This window comes from Molothrus aeneus, chromosome 19 (assembly GCF_037042795.1).
Source record: "Molothrus aeneus isolate 106 chromosome 19, BPBGC_Maene_1.0, whole genome shotgun sequence".
NCBI classification, from domain to species: domain Eukaryota; kingdom Metazoa; phylum Chordata; class Aves; order Passeriformes; family Icteridae; genus Molothrus; species Molothrus aeneus.
This window is the reverse complement of record NC_089664.1, coordinates 7,463,165-7,479,119: the sequence shown is the minus strand read 5'-3', so window position 1 is coordinate 7,479,119 and position 15,955 is coordinate 7,463,165. Positions and strand designations below refer to the sequence as shown.

Genomic DNA, 15,955 nt, shown 5'->3' with positions numbered 1-15,955 from the left:
TCCTCCTCACTTCCCAGTTTTACAGCCAGCAGTTGAGCATTTTGCCTCCTCCTTTCTGTCCTCAGCACCTGTGTGTGGAGAGGCCCAGCAGAGTCACAGGAGCCAGGGCTGTGGCACAGTGCTCAAATCAGTGATGGTTTTGGTGCATCCTTCCCTCCTGCTCCCAGCTGCTCTGGCAAAGTGCCTCCCAGTTTATCCAGCCCTGCTGGGGCCATGCCCTGGGGCCAGTGCTGAGGGCCTGGTGAACAGGTTATGTCACCTGTCTCCCTTTCATATCCCATTACCCTCTCATCCCCTGTTTAAAATAACAATAAACCAGCCCATCTAACCCCCATCATTTTTTTTTCTTTTTCTGGCTTTTTTCTTTTCTTCCTTTGATTTTCCACACTTACTTTTCCTGGAGAAAAAAAAATGGGGATGCAGGGGTGCAAAAGACCAATCTAAATCCTCTGTCTTAGTGAGCACAAGTCCAAATCCCACTCCAAGCCAGTACTTGTTACCTTAGACTTGTGTTGGTGTGGCAAAAACTCTCAACAGCTCCCACAGTTTGTTCTTGGGGCATCAAGGTAAGGAACCCTGTAGATGAATTATGGCCTGGTCACCACTGTTACCAGTCTTTGTGAGTTGTTTTCCTAAAGCTCTGTCTCTTTGATCACAAAATCATAAAAGAATTTCAACTTTAAAAAAAATCCAATAAAGCATTCAGTATCTGGCCACTCTAATTGCACATAAAGGCCAGAAAACATGGCTCTGGCAACCCTGAGAGGTCTAAAGACCTGATAGTAAAGATTTTTAAAAGAATCTCATCCACAAAGGTCTTCATTTCCATCTCTTGGGTGCTGTAATGAACGTCTCAGCTCTGAGCTGCTTGGAGGTGAGGCACTTTCCTGGGCTGGCTCTGTGACCTGCAGCTCTCAGCTCAGCTCTGGGTTAGTGCCTTGCAGCTCTCCCTGGTTTAGTGTGCTCTGGCTCACAGCTGGATCTGGAGGATGTCTGTCAGGACTTTGGGAAGAGGGGAGCCTTTGACACTTTTGATTCTCTAACTCTGATTTGGGGAGTTGGTGCCAGCAGCTTTTCCTCTCTGCACAGCTGTGGGAGGTGAGCTCAGCCTTCATAATAACAGGATCTTTAGTATCAGCCATTTCAAATGCTGTGAGGCAGACAGCTGTATTAGCTCCAATGGGACTGAATTCAAAGCAGGAGCAAGTTCCTATTGTTCCCTTTGAAGAGTTACACCTTCTCATAGGTGAATTTGACCAATAACTTCGTGAAAAAAAAATAACAGCAGAACAGGAGTTTTGAGAGCATTTGAGCTGGTTTATAAGCCCTCAGAAGGATGGCCTTCAGACAGGAGACTGAGACAGTATTTGGAATTTAGGATTCTCTTTTTTGGGAAAACACAGGTCTCCTGGTGCTCAGAAGCCTCTAAAAAAGCAGCACTGTGAAATTGGGAAGAAGGTGCAAAAAACTCAATCTTTTCTTCTCATCGATTGGGAAAAGGAGTTCGCTTTGCTCAGTAAACAGAGCTTTGATGGATTCCCTGGGTCCTTCCAGGAGCTGATCTGCTAAAATGACATTTTTATTACTGTTCATAAACTCCAATCTCCGGCTGCTGCCAAGAGATTAGACATAAGCTGTGGGCAAACTTGCTGGTCCGGTGGCTCAACAGGCAAGGGCAGGAGAGGTGAGAGTTTAGAGCTCACTGCTGGAGGGAGTGAGAGGGAGAGGAAGATGCAGGAGGTGCTTTGGACTGAGGGCTGGGGGGACACACGAGGTTTAGCAAGCAGGGGATTGAGGAGAGGCATTTTCTGAGCTGCAGAGTTTCCTTCCTGGAAGTTCCTTTATTCCCAGAGCAGGGGCCAGCCCGGGTGTAGTGAACGTTCTGGGGATGGGGAGGAGCAGAGGTAGTGCTCATATTAGTGGATGATTGTCTTTAGAGCAATGAGCCCTGAGGGAAGGGCATTACAGGAATATAAAGATGGGAAGGGAAATTTGCACACAGTTCTATTATTTTTCCCTTTTGAGAAGGTGAGCTCTGTTCTCAGTGTGCTGATGAGTCAGGAAATCCATCCGGCTCTCAGATATTTATAAGGGACTAGCTGGTAACTGGTGAAAAATGCATGGACTACTGGGACTCTAATATCAGAGGAGTCTTCCTGTGCCATCTCCATGCTTCTCTTTCTTCATCCCTGCATCTCTGTTCCCACTCTCCTCTTATCTTCTGCCATTCAGTATCAATGGCTCTTGAGAGAAATGCCACAAATTCACCTTTTGGGGCCAAAGGAGCAGTCTTGCAGAAGCCAAACCCAGCAATTCAATGGAGCTTTGTTTCAGTCCCTAACACCTCTCCAGCACCTACCTTCCCATTTTGGGATTGTACCAGTGCTGTGCAGCCTTCACAGGTTTTTAACATGCCAACCTTTCCTGCCAGCTGCTGACCAGAAGGTGTCCCAAAGGACCAGCCCCACGTCCTTTCAGCTGGAACAGTTGAATCTTTAAGTGTATATATCTATATATATATATAAATGCAGCAGCAAACAGAATTCACTGGTGTTTTTCCTTCCCCTCAGCACTGCAGTCCTTCCTTTGTGCCTATACCACCTATCCCAAGGACCTCAAGCACATCTTCCACATCAAATCTCTCCACCTGGGTCATGTGGCCAAGAGCTTTGGGCTGAGAGATGCCCCCCAGAACCTGACTGCTCTTCCAACTGCAGGCTCAAAGAGGAAAACCAAACCAAAACCAAAAAGGTAGGTCAGCCTCATGCTCCTGAGCTGTGCTGTGCTTTGCTCTTCAAGGTGGTTGGGCTTGCTCCAGGAGTCCAGTGTAAAAAAATCTGATCTGTTGGTAGAAATGATCCTTCTGCAAACCTGGAGGTGTGAGTAGCTCTGGAAAAAGAATTTCTCCAAAATCCTGTGGGATCTCTCCTGAGAATAGTCTGCAGCAAGCCCAGAGTTGCAGCTCTATTTCCTCTGGTGTGTGCCCAGGGCTGTTCTGGGTAAGGAGCTGGAGACTCCCTGGTGCTGCTGGAGGAGCCCTGAACCCTCTTCTGTGCCTGCAGGGGAGCTGAAGGTGCTCAGTGCATCTGATCCTGGCTGCTCTGAGTTGGTTCAGGACAGATAATCCTCTCCTTTGGGATCACAGAGCTGAGGACATGCTCTCTCCCCCAGAGCAATGGCAGGATCCAGAAAAATCATTGCAATAATTCAAAGGAGGAAAATCTTTTTTCTTTATCAGCATCAATTGTGACTTTTTCCGTGTAATTGTTGCTACAAACCCTGTTAGCAAACCTTAGCCATGCAATTAAAGCACTAATCCACGTAATTGTTCCAGGGTTGGGCACTTCTCTTGCACATGCACCTATCCTGTGAAAAGAAAAAAAAAATTGCAAGGGGAAGGGATTTGAAAATAAAAAGTTGGAGCCTGCATTGTCCTGCTTTCAGCAGCCACCAGGGACAGGCCAGTGCTCTGCCTCCTGCTCCAGCTGACCCTCCTCAGCAGATGGGCAACAGGATGGGAATGCCCCTGTGAGCAGGGGATTTAAGGGAGCTTTATTTCGGGAAGAATAGCCTGATTAGCTGATAAAGAGCATGTAAGATGGTATGGGGTGGGCTTTGATGTCTTGCTGGCCCAGCAGGGTGTCAAGCTATGAGTGACAGTAGCGTGTCACAGGATTACTCGGCCTGTAACAATGCCTCTCTCTGTTCCTGTGATGTTGCTACTCTGTTAGAGCTACTTTTTCCCTTGTTACAAACCTCTTTTAGATGGGGGTTCCTCCTCCCCAAGTCTTCATCCCATTAGAGCACAGACAAGCTCAAGATACAGTAGGTATTTACACACAGGAGCTGTGGGGTTGGGGGATGTGGAGGTGTTGGAACAAATGGTCTGAGAGTGATTTGAGAGCTCATTTGCACGTGGATCACAGAATTGCAGCTCAAGGAGAGTGGGCAGACTTTGCACAGCTCTCTCACGGCTCAAGCTCCAGATTTCAAATCCGGGAGCATCTGCAAAGTTAAGACCCTGCAAAAAAAAATAGCCAAAGTTGTGATGTGCAACAATTGTTCCTGCCTGTGAAACTTGGCTTTAATCAGCTTTATCTGTGTGTGCTTAAAAAAATAAATAAATAAAGGGAGAGAATATATTAGTATTTATAGGATAGTTTAGAGAAAGTGAATATTGATTCAAATTCAGTCTGCACTTGCATAAATCCAAGATTATGCTATTAACTTAGAGAATTGCTCTTGATTTCACTCTGGCAGAAAGCAAAAAGCAAAACTTAGCCTGCCATTTAGAAGACAAATGGTTTCTAATTGTAAAACGCAAGGCTTGAAATTATAACAGCACAGTCACAGAGCAATCTTTGTAATTATATTTCTCACATGATGCTGTGAGTGTTGGTTGTCGTATTACACATTGTCTCCCAACATCTGATACTGGTTTTTAATCAGGCTGCTCACTAAAGGCCTCATCTCTCAGCACCTGTCTAGAGAATAAAGAGCAGGCACTCCAGGTTGAAAGTGGGGTAAAGGCAATCATTAAATGTTTCCTTAAGAGGACAAAGAAAACTTTTCATTTCTTTTGAAGTCTCCTTTTGTGCCTGGCGCCTCCTTGGAGAGCCTGCTGGGGGAAGGTGAGGCAGCGAGAGGGAGCAGCCAGGTGTGTGATGTTTCAGTGCTGAAATGTGGGAGCAGCCCTCTCCTCAGTGCCCATGTCAACTTCCATGCATTTTTCAGAGGTCTTTGTGCAAACCAGCTGTCCCCTTAGCTGGGGTGGATCTTGCAAAACCCGATCTGAAGGCGGAAAAATAATTGCCGGCGCTGTTTTCAGAAAGTTGCAGTGCTGTGCTGAGGTGAGAGATGAGCACCAGAACCAGATACTGCATATTGAATTACAGTACATCAGCTTAGTCAGTGTCTGGGCTCATGCTTTGACTGCAGGCTGGAGGCAAGGAAGCTGATCCCACCTCCACTTAGGGATTAGCTGTCCTTGCTTCGCCTGGAGTCGCAGCACGCCGAGGAAGTGGCTGACAGGCCAGATAGATTTGTCTTTTGACTCCTTCACAATGCACATGCCACAGACCCACTGCCATTCCACCATGCATCCCTGTGCTGCTCAGGCTTTTGCATTCTGGATCAACTGAGGGCCTGCTTTCCCTTTGAAATCAGTGTGTGCCCCCAAAGGCTTTCACTGCAGTGAGCAGTTGCAACTTAATTTGGTTTTTTGGTGAGTTCAAGCCATCACAAAGAAAGGTGACTCTTTAGTTCAGCTCAGTCTGTGGAACTCCCTGCTACAGGAATTTCTGATGCAAGAAATGCTCAGAAGGATTGAATTTACTTATGAGTATCAAGAATTGCTACAGCATATGCAAAAAGTGATATAAAAACAAAGGTGAAAACCCCCTCGTGCTTCAGAGTTTAAGCCCAACCCTCAAGTGAGATGGGATCAGGGAGAGGAGCTTGAGAGCACTGCTGTACATCATTATCACAGTGCCATTGCTCTGATGTGGAGATGGGCATGGCCTGGAGGCTTTGGCTGCAGGATCATTGTGTTAATTCATTCTTCAGCATGGTCAGATAGAATCAGACAGCTCCTGGGAAACAGACCCTGTAGCCCTGTGTCTGTGGCCAGGGCAGCAGTTTCCTTTGGGTGCAAACTCGTGTCCTTTTACCTTCTCTCCCCCCTCACATCCGTGGTTCCACTTTTAAACATCTTGGTATTAACAATTTTTGAAAAAGTACGGGGCTTGTGACTCAAGGCTGCAGCTGGGCCTCCCTGCACAGCAATTGTCTCATCATTAGAAGCATTTTGCTTGCCAGTTTTTATGTGCACATTTAGAGCTTTCCTGATATCACTTAATTAGTCAAAATGCAGCTTTGGAATTCTGCCCACTGGGAATTTCACTTTGGGCAGTCTGCTCTAGAAAGCCAAACTGGAGCTCAGGTAAGAGCATGGGCAAATGGAGCCAAAAATGAGAGTAAGAGACATGGCTGCTGTGAAAGGAAACATCACCATCACTCTTCATTAAGGCAGTTCAGGGACACAGGTGAGTCCTGGCTACCACATCATGATGTTATAAAAGAAATCCTCTTATGAAATTAAAGTTTTATAGTTGTAAAATCCTTCTGATTGTGTCCTGCAGACAGCAGTGCCCTTTATTACTGTCCTGTTCCACTGTGGCTGCAGCACAGAGCCTTTGCTCCATCTCCAATCAAGTTAACAGTGCTTGCCCACAGAGCTGGAAAACCTCTGTGCTGGGGGCTGTAGACCAGAAATTGTCATCTCTCTCTAATTGAAATATATTCTGTTCTCTAGGCTGAAAAAGGGCCTGACAGAAGCAAGAATCCTGGGAGGATCCCAGCCTCCCAGTGCTGCTTTTGTCCTTTTTCCATAGGGTGAAGACCAAGGGATGGCAGTGAAAGGGAGACTGGGGTTTCTGTGTGGCTGAAATGCATTTGCCTTCAGTAGGGCAAGGTGGGCTTTGCTGCTCAGCACACCCCAGTGTGGAGACCACCCTGCCCTGAGTGTTCTGGAACAGGCTTGGTGCTCATTCTGGCTGGGTAATAATTTTCCTTGGTCTTCTCAAGCATCTGCATCAGCTGGAGCAGAGGACCTGGGCCATCTGTTGACCTGTCGAGAGCAGTGGAGGATTGCTGATGGATTTCTTGCCCCCACTCTGCAAAAACAACAGCAGCAAAACCAACCCAAACAGGGTTGCATTGGCTGCAGATGGTTCATCCAATGCTCTAAGTAGGAAAAGCAGGTGTTGCAGCAGCCTTGGCCCAGAGGTAACCCAGCTCTGCTGCTGGCACAGTGTCAAGGAGCTGTTGGAGATGCTGTCAGGCAGATTGATGGTGCAATCCACGTTGAAATGTTTTCTGATAAATGGAACGGCCTCCTCGGCTCTCTCCAAAGACACACCATGAGTTCTGGGACTGTGTGTCAGAACTTCATCCTCCTCCTGCCTCAGCTGGAGCAATTTGGGAGCCTCTGGATGCTGCAGATGCTGGGAGTTGGTTAAAGGTCACCACACCTGTGCACTGCATTGCAGCAGCATCTCACACAGCAAGACAAAGGAACAGGCAGTGATGCCAGCCAGGTTGAGAGGCACCTCCAAGAACAAGATCACTCACACTGAGGTGAAAGATGAGCAGAGGCATCTTCTGAGCCAGCACCAGGAGATCAGTCCAAAGCATTCAGATTTCCTCAGAGATGGAGGGTTGGGCAGCACCAGCATCCCTGGGATCCCTGTGGCTGCCAGGTGGGGAAGGGGAGCAGCAGGCTGGGAGCAGCTCTGTGAGTGGGTGTAGAAGGGAACTGAAACAGAGAGGAGGATTTTACTCTTCCTTCAATGGACACTTTTCCTTCCAGATGTTCCTCTCCTGCCTTTTCATCATACAGTGATGTATTTAGCAAGATTCACAAGTTTCTCATGTTTAAACAGTGTTTAAATCCCAGTTTTCTGAAGGAGAACAGATTTTTTTTTGTCTTTAAAACTTCGGCCTGGTCTTTTCCAGCCTTTGAGGAGATACCAAAGTCATCTGGGGACAGTTCCTCTTTTTCCTTATTGTCTCTCTGCTGAGGGTCTTGGTACCAGCTTTTGTGAGGTTGCAGCTTAATTACAGATGTGCACAGGCAGCTCTGAACCTGACTCTTTTATTCCTTCCTCTGTCTCAGTACACCATGATACCTAGACATGAGATCACAGCAAGAGATGCTCATCATCCATGTGCTTTTCCAGTGATGGGAACATGGGTTCTGTCTGTGTTGCAAATGCATCTTTACATTTACAGCTTTTCTGTGAAGCTTTTTGCCACAGTATCACCACACAGCTCCCTTAAATTAACATCCCACCAGCCCTCAGCACCAGGGAAAGCCCAGGGAGGTGGGAGAATGGACATGGAGGGCAAAGAGATTAAAAAACCTTGCCCAAGGATGCTCAGGGGTGAGTGTTAAGGTCTTGCTCAGTTCTCCTGGGCTTTGTCTCGTGACCTTGGTGAGGGAAGGTGCCCTGTGGTTATCTTGCTGCTCCCAGAGACTGTCAGCAGTTGGGCATAGAGGGGAATTCACAGCTCTACAGCAGGAATCAGGGCTCCTGAGCTGGTGCAGTTTCCTGGTGTGCTGTCACTGCAGGCTGGTTCCCTGTAGCTCCTCCATCTCATGGTTACACAGGGCCTTGACAGCTGCTTTTCTTCTGTGATGAGCACAGGTTCCACAGCACAACTCCATTGATTTTTGTGGCCCTGCGTTAGAGGGAGAGAGCTCCCTTTTCCCTGCATCCCTGCTTTTCTGTGTACAGCTGATCACCTCAGCAGGGAGTATTGATTTACTAATTGGGCAGCAATTTCACCTGATTGATAATAAAGTGTTGGACAACCTCCCTGCTGAGCTGCAGCTCAGCCCTGCAGCTACTGGTGGATTCCTTGTCCTTCTGCAGCAGAGTTCCCTCTTGTTAAGTAAACTGGTGTGTTGCTTGGAAACCCAGGAATTACTGTAGGAAACGCTTGGAGACAACAATCAAAGTGTCAAATAGGAACTTCACCCACTGGTGGAGGGGGCTGAGCAGAGGATACCCCTGCACAGGCTCTGGGAAGGGAGTAAAAACACCCCAGGCAGCCAGGGTTCACTTCCCTTGTCCTCCCTGCGTGTTTGAATGCCTTGGTCCATTGCTGCAGCCAGAATTTCTTCCTTCTCTTCAACACCCAGCATGGATTTGGACACCTGAAGGGACTTGGAGGCAGTGCTAGAAGGTGTCACCTTTAGGGCTGCTGAGTCCCTGTCTTGTCACCAAAGCTCTCTGGGGCTGCTGTTCAGTTCAGTTCCCTCCTGTGCAGAGGGACAGACGGATTTCTGTTCTGTCTTTCTGGAAACTCTTGAGATCTGTTACAGGTCCTTACTAGAACTTGCTCAGAGAGGTGCACCCTGGAGGTGTCCAAGGCCAGGCTGGAAGGGGCTCAGGTTGGACCTGGTCTAGTGCAAGGAATGAGGTGATGTTTAGGGTCCCCTTCCAGCCCAAACCAGGCTGTGACTCTGTGGTGATGAAGAGGAGGGTGGGACATGCCAACACCAGTAGCTGTGGATGCCCTGTTGTGCCCAGGACCATGGGAATGAGCTAGGGAATGACTGATCCTGCACCCAAGAAATTGTATTTTAAATAACTGAGGGTGAGCTTTGCCCAAAGTTATGGAGCAGGACAGTGGCAGAACTCATGGTGGGAAAATGCTGAGTGGGTTTTTAATTTTACAGCTGGCAGTTTAGGGCTGCAGGGACATCCATGTTGGAGTTTGGTGGCCATGCAAAATGCAGCTACTCTTGCAAAAGCCAGTCTCTGGAGGGGGAGGCTGTGAGGTGCATGGGATGGCTGCAGGACACTGCAAGAAAAGAAAATCTGTTGGATCTGTTGGGTTTAGACTCATGACATTCTAATTATTCCCCTGGTTTATTTGGGAGTAGGGTGTGTTTTCAAGCTCTGGATTTAAGTTCTATTTATAAAATGTTTCCATTGTTCAATGTCATTGGGCTGTTAGGATTGTTATTATTATTATTATTATTATTATTATTATTATTATTATTATTATTATTATTATTATTATTATTATTATTATTATTATTATTATTATTATTTCCAAACTGCTGTGTCACCTCATTCATCAGCCTTCAGGCACACAAGCTTCCCTCCTTCTCCCCACCACCCCTGCAAGAGCATTTGTACAGAACAAAGGCTTGCTTTGAAAAACGCCGTGATATTTTGCCACTTTTGTGGAAACCTGTCACAACAAAACCTAATTTTGCACGAGGCAGAATTTCAAACCAAGCCTCAAGGAAAGGGAGCTGCTCCTTCTCTAATGTGCAGCTGTCAGTGGCATTGCAGGAACCCACCCAGCAGGAGAAGGGGTTCTGAATTCCTGAATTCCTGAATTGCTCTGCTCTTCCCCCTGCCCAGGTCTGAGCTGCTCAAGAAGACCCACAGCAAACGTCGCCTTGCTGAGCTCCTGTGCTCTGAGTATTCCAGTGGGATGGACACTGCTGGAGCCAAGGTCAAGAAGAGGAAGAAAAAGCCGAGGAAAGCTGGCAACCAGCAGATTCCAACATAAGCCAGGCCCTTCCAGTCACTGGCTGTAAAAGCTGCTCGAGTGCCTCAGCCGGGGGTCAGGGTGACCTGCCAAAGCAGCTGAGCAGTGTTTCAATTTATCAGGCAAGTGTGGGAGGGATCCTGGGGATCTTGGCCTCCTCCCCTTCATTCCATAGGTCCGAGTGGAATGGAATCTGGGCGTGTCCTGTTGTACTGCTGCAGTTCAATGTGGCCTCCTGAAGATGCACCATGTTCCTAAGATGGCTTTTTAGCAAGAAAAATAAAAAAAGGTTAAATATGATTTTCAGAGAAAGGTGATGTGTGTGCAACATAAAAGTGAGACAAGTTTGGGCAGGCAGGAGGTGCTTTTCTGTTTTAGGAACACTCCACCATCCCTTCACTTGCTGTTTCCAGCCAGGTAAACATGGCAGGGGAGGAGCACCATGGAGAGGGGAATCTGCCCTGTCCCCTGTCACTGTACAGGGAGCACTTCTGCTCCTGTCTCAGGTAATGAAGCCATGCTGCTGCCACCTCCTCTCCTGTCCTCTGTGCACTGGGCAAGGTCTGTCCCTGGTCACTGTTAGTCAGAATTGCCACCTGCAGGGGTGCCAGGGGCAGGACTGTGGAGAACTCTTCAGTGCAGTGACACACAGTCCCTTTGGGGCAGAGCCCATGTGCACAGAACTCTCCCTGTCAGAGCTCCTGGGGACAAACATTGTCACTGTGGGAAGGAGCCAGAGTGCAATCCAGCACTCTCCAAACTTCTCCTTGCCTGCAGCATGTTGTCATTCCTGGTTATGTAACACACAGGGAGTCGGAGATGTCTCACCTCTCTGAACATTAAAGCCTTTGCAGGTTCTTGCAAACCCTTGCCAGTCATGACCCAGCCTTTTGGGGTTCTCTGCCTTGCCTGGGCCTGCTTTGAGCTGATGGATTTCACTTCTTGCTTTTCCCATTTGCCATCCATCTTGTTCCCATCAGAGAGCTGGGACACTGGGAAAAGGGAAGCAGGATGGCCCCAGTGTGCTGAGATGTTCCCCACAGTGTGTGAAATGAAACCCAAACTGCCTTGTGAGTGGGAAAGTGCCCCCAAAACCTGCAGGAGATTTCCCTACAGGTGAGCCCCCACCTGTCCCTCCCTCTGCTTCTTCCAGCCCCTCCTAGAGCACAAGCACCAAGCAGGGCAGGGGTGAAACAGCACAAACCCAGCCAAAACACAACTTTCTGCTCCCTGCACGTGTCTTCCTCGAGGAAAGGGATGAGGAAGAGCAGCCCACCATGACCTGAGCCAGGCATGTTTAATGCAGGAGCAGAAAGTGCTCAAATAGTGGCAATTTCAGACGTCAGAAGGAAGAAAAGTACTGAAAAAGGAGTATAAACAGATGAAAACGATGCCTTGTAAATGCAGAATTGAGGGCACCTACTTTGGGCTGTAGTGAGTCATACAAAGGATTGTAGGAGAGCAGCAATCAGCCCCAAAGTATTTAATTTCTGAAGTGAAGGTAACTTTTGAAACCAGAATTTTTCTTTCCTCCCAGGCAATTATTAAGCACTCTGATTTCACTGCAATACTTTTTTCAACACTTCTGAAAGATGATAAAAAGGCTCCAGTATCAAATTAACCATGATTTTTCAGAGAGAATGAAGTCACAAACATTTATTAGATTAAAATAAAATAACAAAACCCACCTGATTTAGTTATGAGAACTATTTGGAAGAGCAATCAGGTTTAAGGCAAATGTCAACTTAAACAGAAAAGAAACCCCTGAGGATGAAAATGACTCAGAATGATGCAGAGAGTGCAAGTTTGGGAATGATCTTGTGCATGAAGGGAAAGTACATGACCTTCTCCTGGCTGACTGTCACATAGGAATTAATAGGGACTAGTGGCAAATTCATAATAGTAGGAAAAAAGGCCAACAGCATGTAGGTGAGAGACATCAGGAGATCTCATTGCTGCCTGTATTAACTGGGCATGAAAAAATACAAATGGTTATGATGAATAAAGTGATTTTTAAAAAATATTAGAGTGCCTTTTTCTTTCAGCTTCACCATCTTTAGCAGAGAGGCTGGATAGCTTGAGTGATTAGGGAAATAGAGGAGGAGATTGTTGAATAAGAAAGTGTTAAAAGAAATGCACCTGAAGTTAAATGCACATGCACCTGAGTTTTCTCTTAATAAACTTGAAGGCTGATGAGAAAAAGGTGTTTGAATTGTGGCTGGGTGGGCAGGAGTCAAATTCTACCCTCATTTACACTTGGGCAACTCCAGTTTGGCTCTGAGCTGGCTTTACCCTTGTGCACCACTCAATTCAATAAGAGCCTGGTAGGTTTGGGGTTGATTTCACTCAAATCACCCTTTCATTCAGGCAGGGCAGGGTGTGGTGCTTGGAGCTGCTCTAGAGTTCCATCATTTCCACCACCTGCAGCAGCACCAGGGTGCTGTGTGTGCAGAGGTTCCCAAATCCTCTGAGCACCCAAATGCCAGAGGAGCAGCCAGGGGTGACAGTGCATTCCTGTGGCATGGAGCAGGTGGATGCTGCCCTGAACTTCTCCTGGATTTGTCCCCTCTTGCTCTGAGGTACGTGGTGTGTGCTGAGGGGTCTTGGCTGGGTGGGAGCTGGGTTTGGCAGTGTTGGTGGAGCTGCAGCTTTGGTTTTGGCTTTGGTCCTGTTTGCTTGTCTGGATTGTGGTGGAGGGCAAGGGCCTCACTGCCCTGCAGCCCAAAGCCCCTGGGTTTGGTCTGGAAATTGTGGCACTGTGTAACTTCTCTACACAGCTGCTTGTGAGTCAGACCAGGGCTTAGCTGGGTTTGCCTTCCCTGCTCTCACACCCTGAGATTGCAGGAGATGCTCTTGTGTTTTCTCAGCTCTCTTCTGGCTCCATGTCCTTTAGCTGTGGTGGGAGCTCACATCCTCCTCTCCTCTGCAGCCGGAGAGTTCACACTGCAAGGCTTTGGATTAGGAAAAAGCAAAGTGGTCACCAGGAGCTGGGTCAGACACAGGACACAGCCCTGGTCCCTGACTGCTGAGAGCACCACAACTGGGCAGGGTAGAAAGCAGCAGAGCCTCCCTGTGTACAACACCTTGTTTTCTCCATAAACCTGGGAGAGGGCAGGAAAAGCAGCAGTGCTCTGGGCTTTCCTTTCTGACATAGTTTTGTTTGGTGCTCGGATGAATCCATGGAATATCTTGGCTAGAAACAATTCTGCTGATTGCAATGACTTTGTGTGTGCTGGCATGTCCAGCAGGGCAGCTCCTGCTGAGGCTGTGCTGAGGGTGCTGGTCCTGGTTAAAGCTGTGCCAGGAGGGGAGGAAGGTGGCCCTCGAGCCGGGTAAAAGCCTGGAAGGGACCTGAGAGCCAGGGCTGTGTTTGGCCCTGGCAAACCCACTGCACCCTCTGGATCCAGAGCCTGGAGCTGACAGAGCCCAACCAGCAGCAGCAGCAGCAGCTTGTTGGGCTCTGTACCCTGGAGAAATCCCTGCTGCAATACTCCAGAGGTTTCCCTGCTGGGACTGGTGCTTCTCAACTGTTCTGGTTTCTTTTTTGCTTCATAGAATTTCAACCCAGCACAGCCTGTCCTACCCCTGGGGCCTTGCCAGGACTGTGCCCACCTGACACCATCCTCTGGAAATATTTCCAGCCTGCTCAGGGGCTGCTGTAGGTGCAGGGCCAGTGCTGGTGGGACACCAGCTCCCATCTCAGTCCCTGCACACAGGCTGGAGGTGAGCTTGGTCCTCCAGCAGGTTTTGAGACCCTCCCACACACGATGCTGTTCATGTGGCAGGTGTGGTGCTCTCTGCTTACAGCCTGTGGTGTCTTCCCGAAACTGTTTTATCTTGAAGCTTGACTCTGCTGTGAGATCTCCCTGGCAGCAACAGCTCCAGCCCTCCTGTCCCCTCTGCTCTCTTTCCTCCCCACCACCCTGGCACAGCCATTCCCCCTTTCCAGAGCAGAGGATTCCTGAGGACTCTGTCCTGCTCTCTCCTCCCACCCTCCTGGCACAAACTGGACCCTGGCTCTGTGTTGTGGTGCTGGCTCCACTGGTACAGGGGAGTTTCCAGCTCCTTCCAGATGTGAAATGGCAAATTTAAATATTGCAATTACAAACGTGTAACGAAGCCTTGTACTTCATTAATGTAAGAGGAGGAATCTGCTACGGCTACAAGGACAATTAAATATTAGAGAATGTCTTTGATTCACATTCCTGCTGTGTAAATGGGAGGAAGGTTGCTGTATGCTCCTTGCCTTTGCGCTCACAAAATGAAAAGCACACCCACTGCAAGTTGTCCTTTGATAGATTTTTAATATGATTTTAAAGAGTTTTGTTTGGCCTCATTCTTATTCAATGAGATTAATTTAAAGCACTTATCCCCTGGGTTTAAGTCAATCCATGTAGGATTTGGGACGGGGGTTGTTGCCCGGGGAGGGGGTTGTTTGCAGGCCTCTCTGAAAGACTCCTTTCCCACTTCATTAACCCCGAGCTGGGAGCGACCCCCCCTTCCTCCTCCTCCTCCTCCTCCTCGCCCAGCCGAGGCCCGGGGATTTACCAAACTCCGCCATTCACATGCAAAGAGCCGGCCCCATCCACAAAGGCCGGGGGCTCTCGCCCCCAGGCGTGGCTGCGCATTTGGCCGAGCCGACAATCGCGGGGCTCGGGGCGAACGGGGCAAAGCTCCCGGGACGGGGGCACCGGGCTGGGACCCGGCCCGGGGATCTGGAGGGGGATCTGGAGGGCCGGTGGGTGCCGGGGGGGCTCGCAGACAGCCGGGGGGAGCGGCCGGGGCCGGGGGGACCCGCAGCCCATCTGTCGGCTCCCCGAGCCGGCGAGCGCTGCCCGGCTGTCCCGGGCACCAGCTGCCGGGCCCGCTGGCCGCGGCCAGATGAGCGACACTTTTAAAGGGTGGAAACAATCCATTTTCCAAAGCGATCATTTAAAGCACTTAGGCAATTATACACTTAAGATGAGCGTTATTAATTCACCGGAGTCGCGGCTATCACCGCGCCGGGCTGCCCCGCTTCCCCGGCCGGTCCCGCATGCCGGCACTGGAGCCGGGCCCCGGGGGGACACCGAGCCCCGGGGGGACACCGAGCCCCACGGGGACACCGAGCCCCGGGGGGACACCGAGCCCCGGGGAGCGAGCGGGGGGTCCGTGCGATGGGAGGTGGGAAAACTCCTCTTTGCTGTTCCCTTCCCCTCGGCGGCGGCCGTTCCGCCAGAGCAAACAAGCGGGAGGGGAAGAAGAAGGGGTCGGCGGAGGCGAGACCCGTTTGTTTGTAAAGAAGTTTTATTTCCACATTTAAAAAAGGGGGGAGCGGGAGCGGCCGCGGCGCCCCGAGCCCCCCCCGCGCCCCCAGCCCGGCCGGGCCGGCCCCGGGATACAGACTGACAAGAATCACTTACACAAATACGCCCTCAGGGTTCACAAATAAATAATTCATATACATTTTGCACCGTATTTACATTCCACCGCTTTTTTTTTTTTCCTTTCTTTTTTTTTAATTTTTTTTTGTCTTTTTAAGTTTAAGTTACGGACGTCCCAAAGTGTCGCTGGGGCCACCCCGCGCTCCTTCCCGGCGGCGGGGCCGCTGCCCCAGGCTCGGGGAGCCGGGGAAAGCGGGGAGGGCTCTCCCCGGAGCCGCCCGTGGCAGCTGTGGCTCGGCTCCCCTGACTGTTCCTGGGGAGGGGCCGGAGAGGCGAAGCCCCCCCGGAGCATCCGACCCCCGCCCGTGCTCCCGGCGCCGTCCAGGCCGGGGTGGGGGACACGCAGCGGCCCCGCTGCCCCTCGGGGGCACAAGGGGGTAAAAGGTGGCGAGTGCCCCGCGGGGTGAGGGGCGGCTCCGTCCTGCCAAGCCTGTCCTTGATCCTTGCATTCTTTATATAAT

General features: G+C 49.7%; 1 protein-coding gene across 2 annotated transcripts in view; it reads left to right on the top strand.

The window, feature by feature from the left end:
• Positions 1-12,094, top strand: part of DDX31 (DEAD-box helicase 31) — a 45,025-nt gene extending 32,931 nt beyond the window's left edge. The window contains exons 18-19 of one of the 2 annotated variants that reach the window (XR_010784752.1): positions 2,571-2,751; positions 9,942-10,052. Coding sequence is in view for 1 of the 2 variants with exons in the window: in XM_066563036.1 (XP_066419133.1) it covers positions 2,571-2,751; positions 9,942-10,092 (332 nt within the window). In the remaining variant the exon portion in view is untranslated. Of the gene's footprint in view, positions 1-2,570; positions 2,752-9,941 lie in introns of both variants that reach the window. The other variant, XM_066563036.1, reaches the window with a different exon arrangement.
• Positions 12,095-15,955: the final 3,861 nt, after the last annotated feature.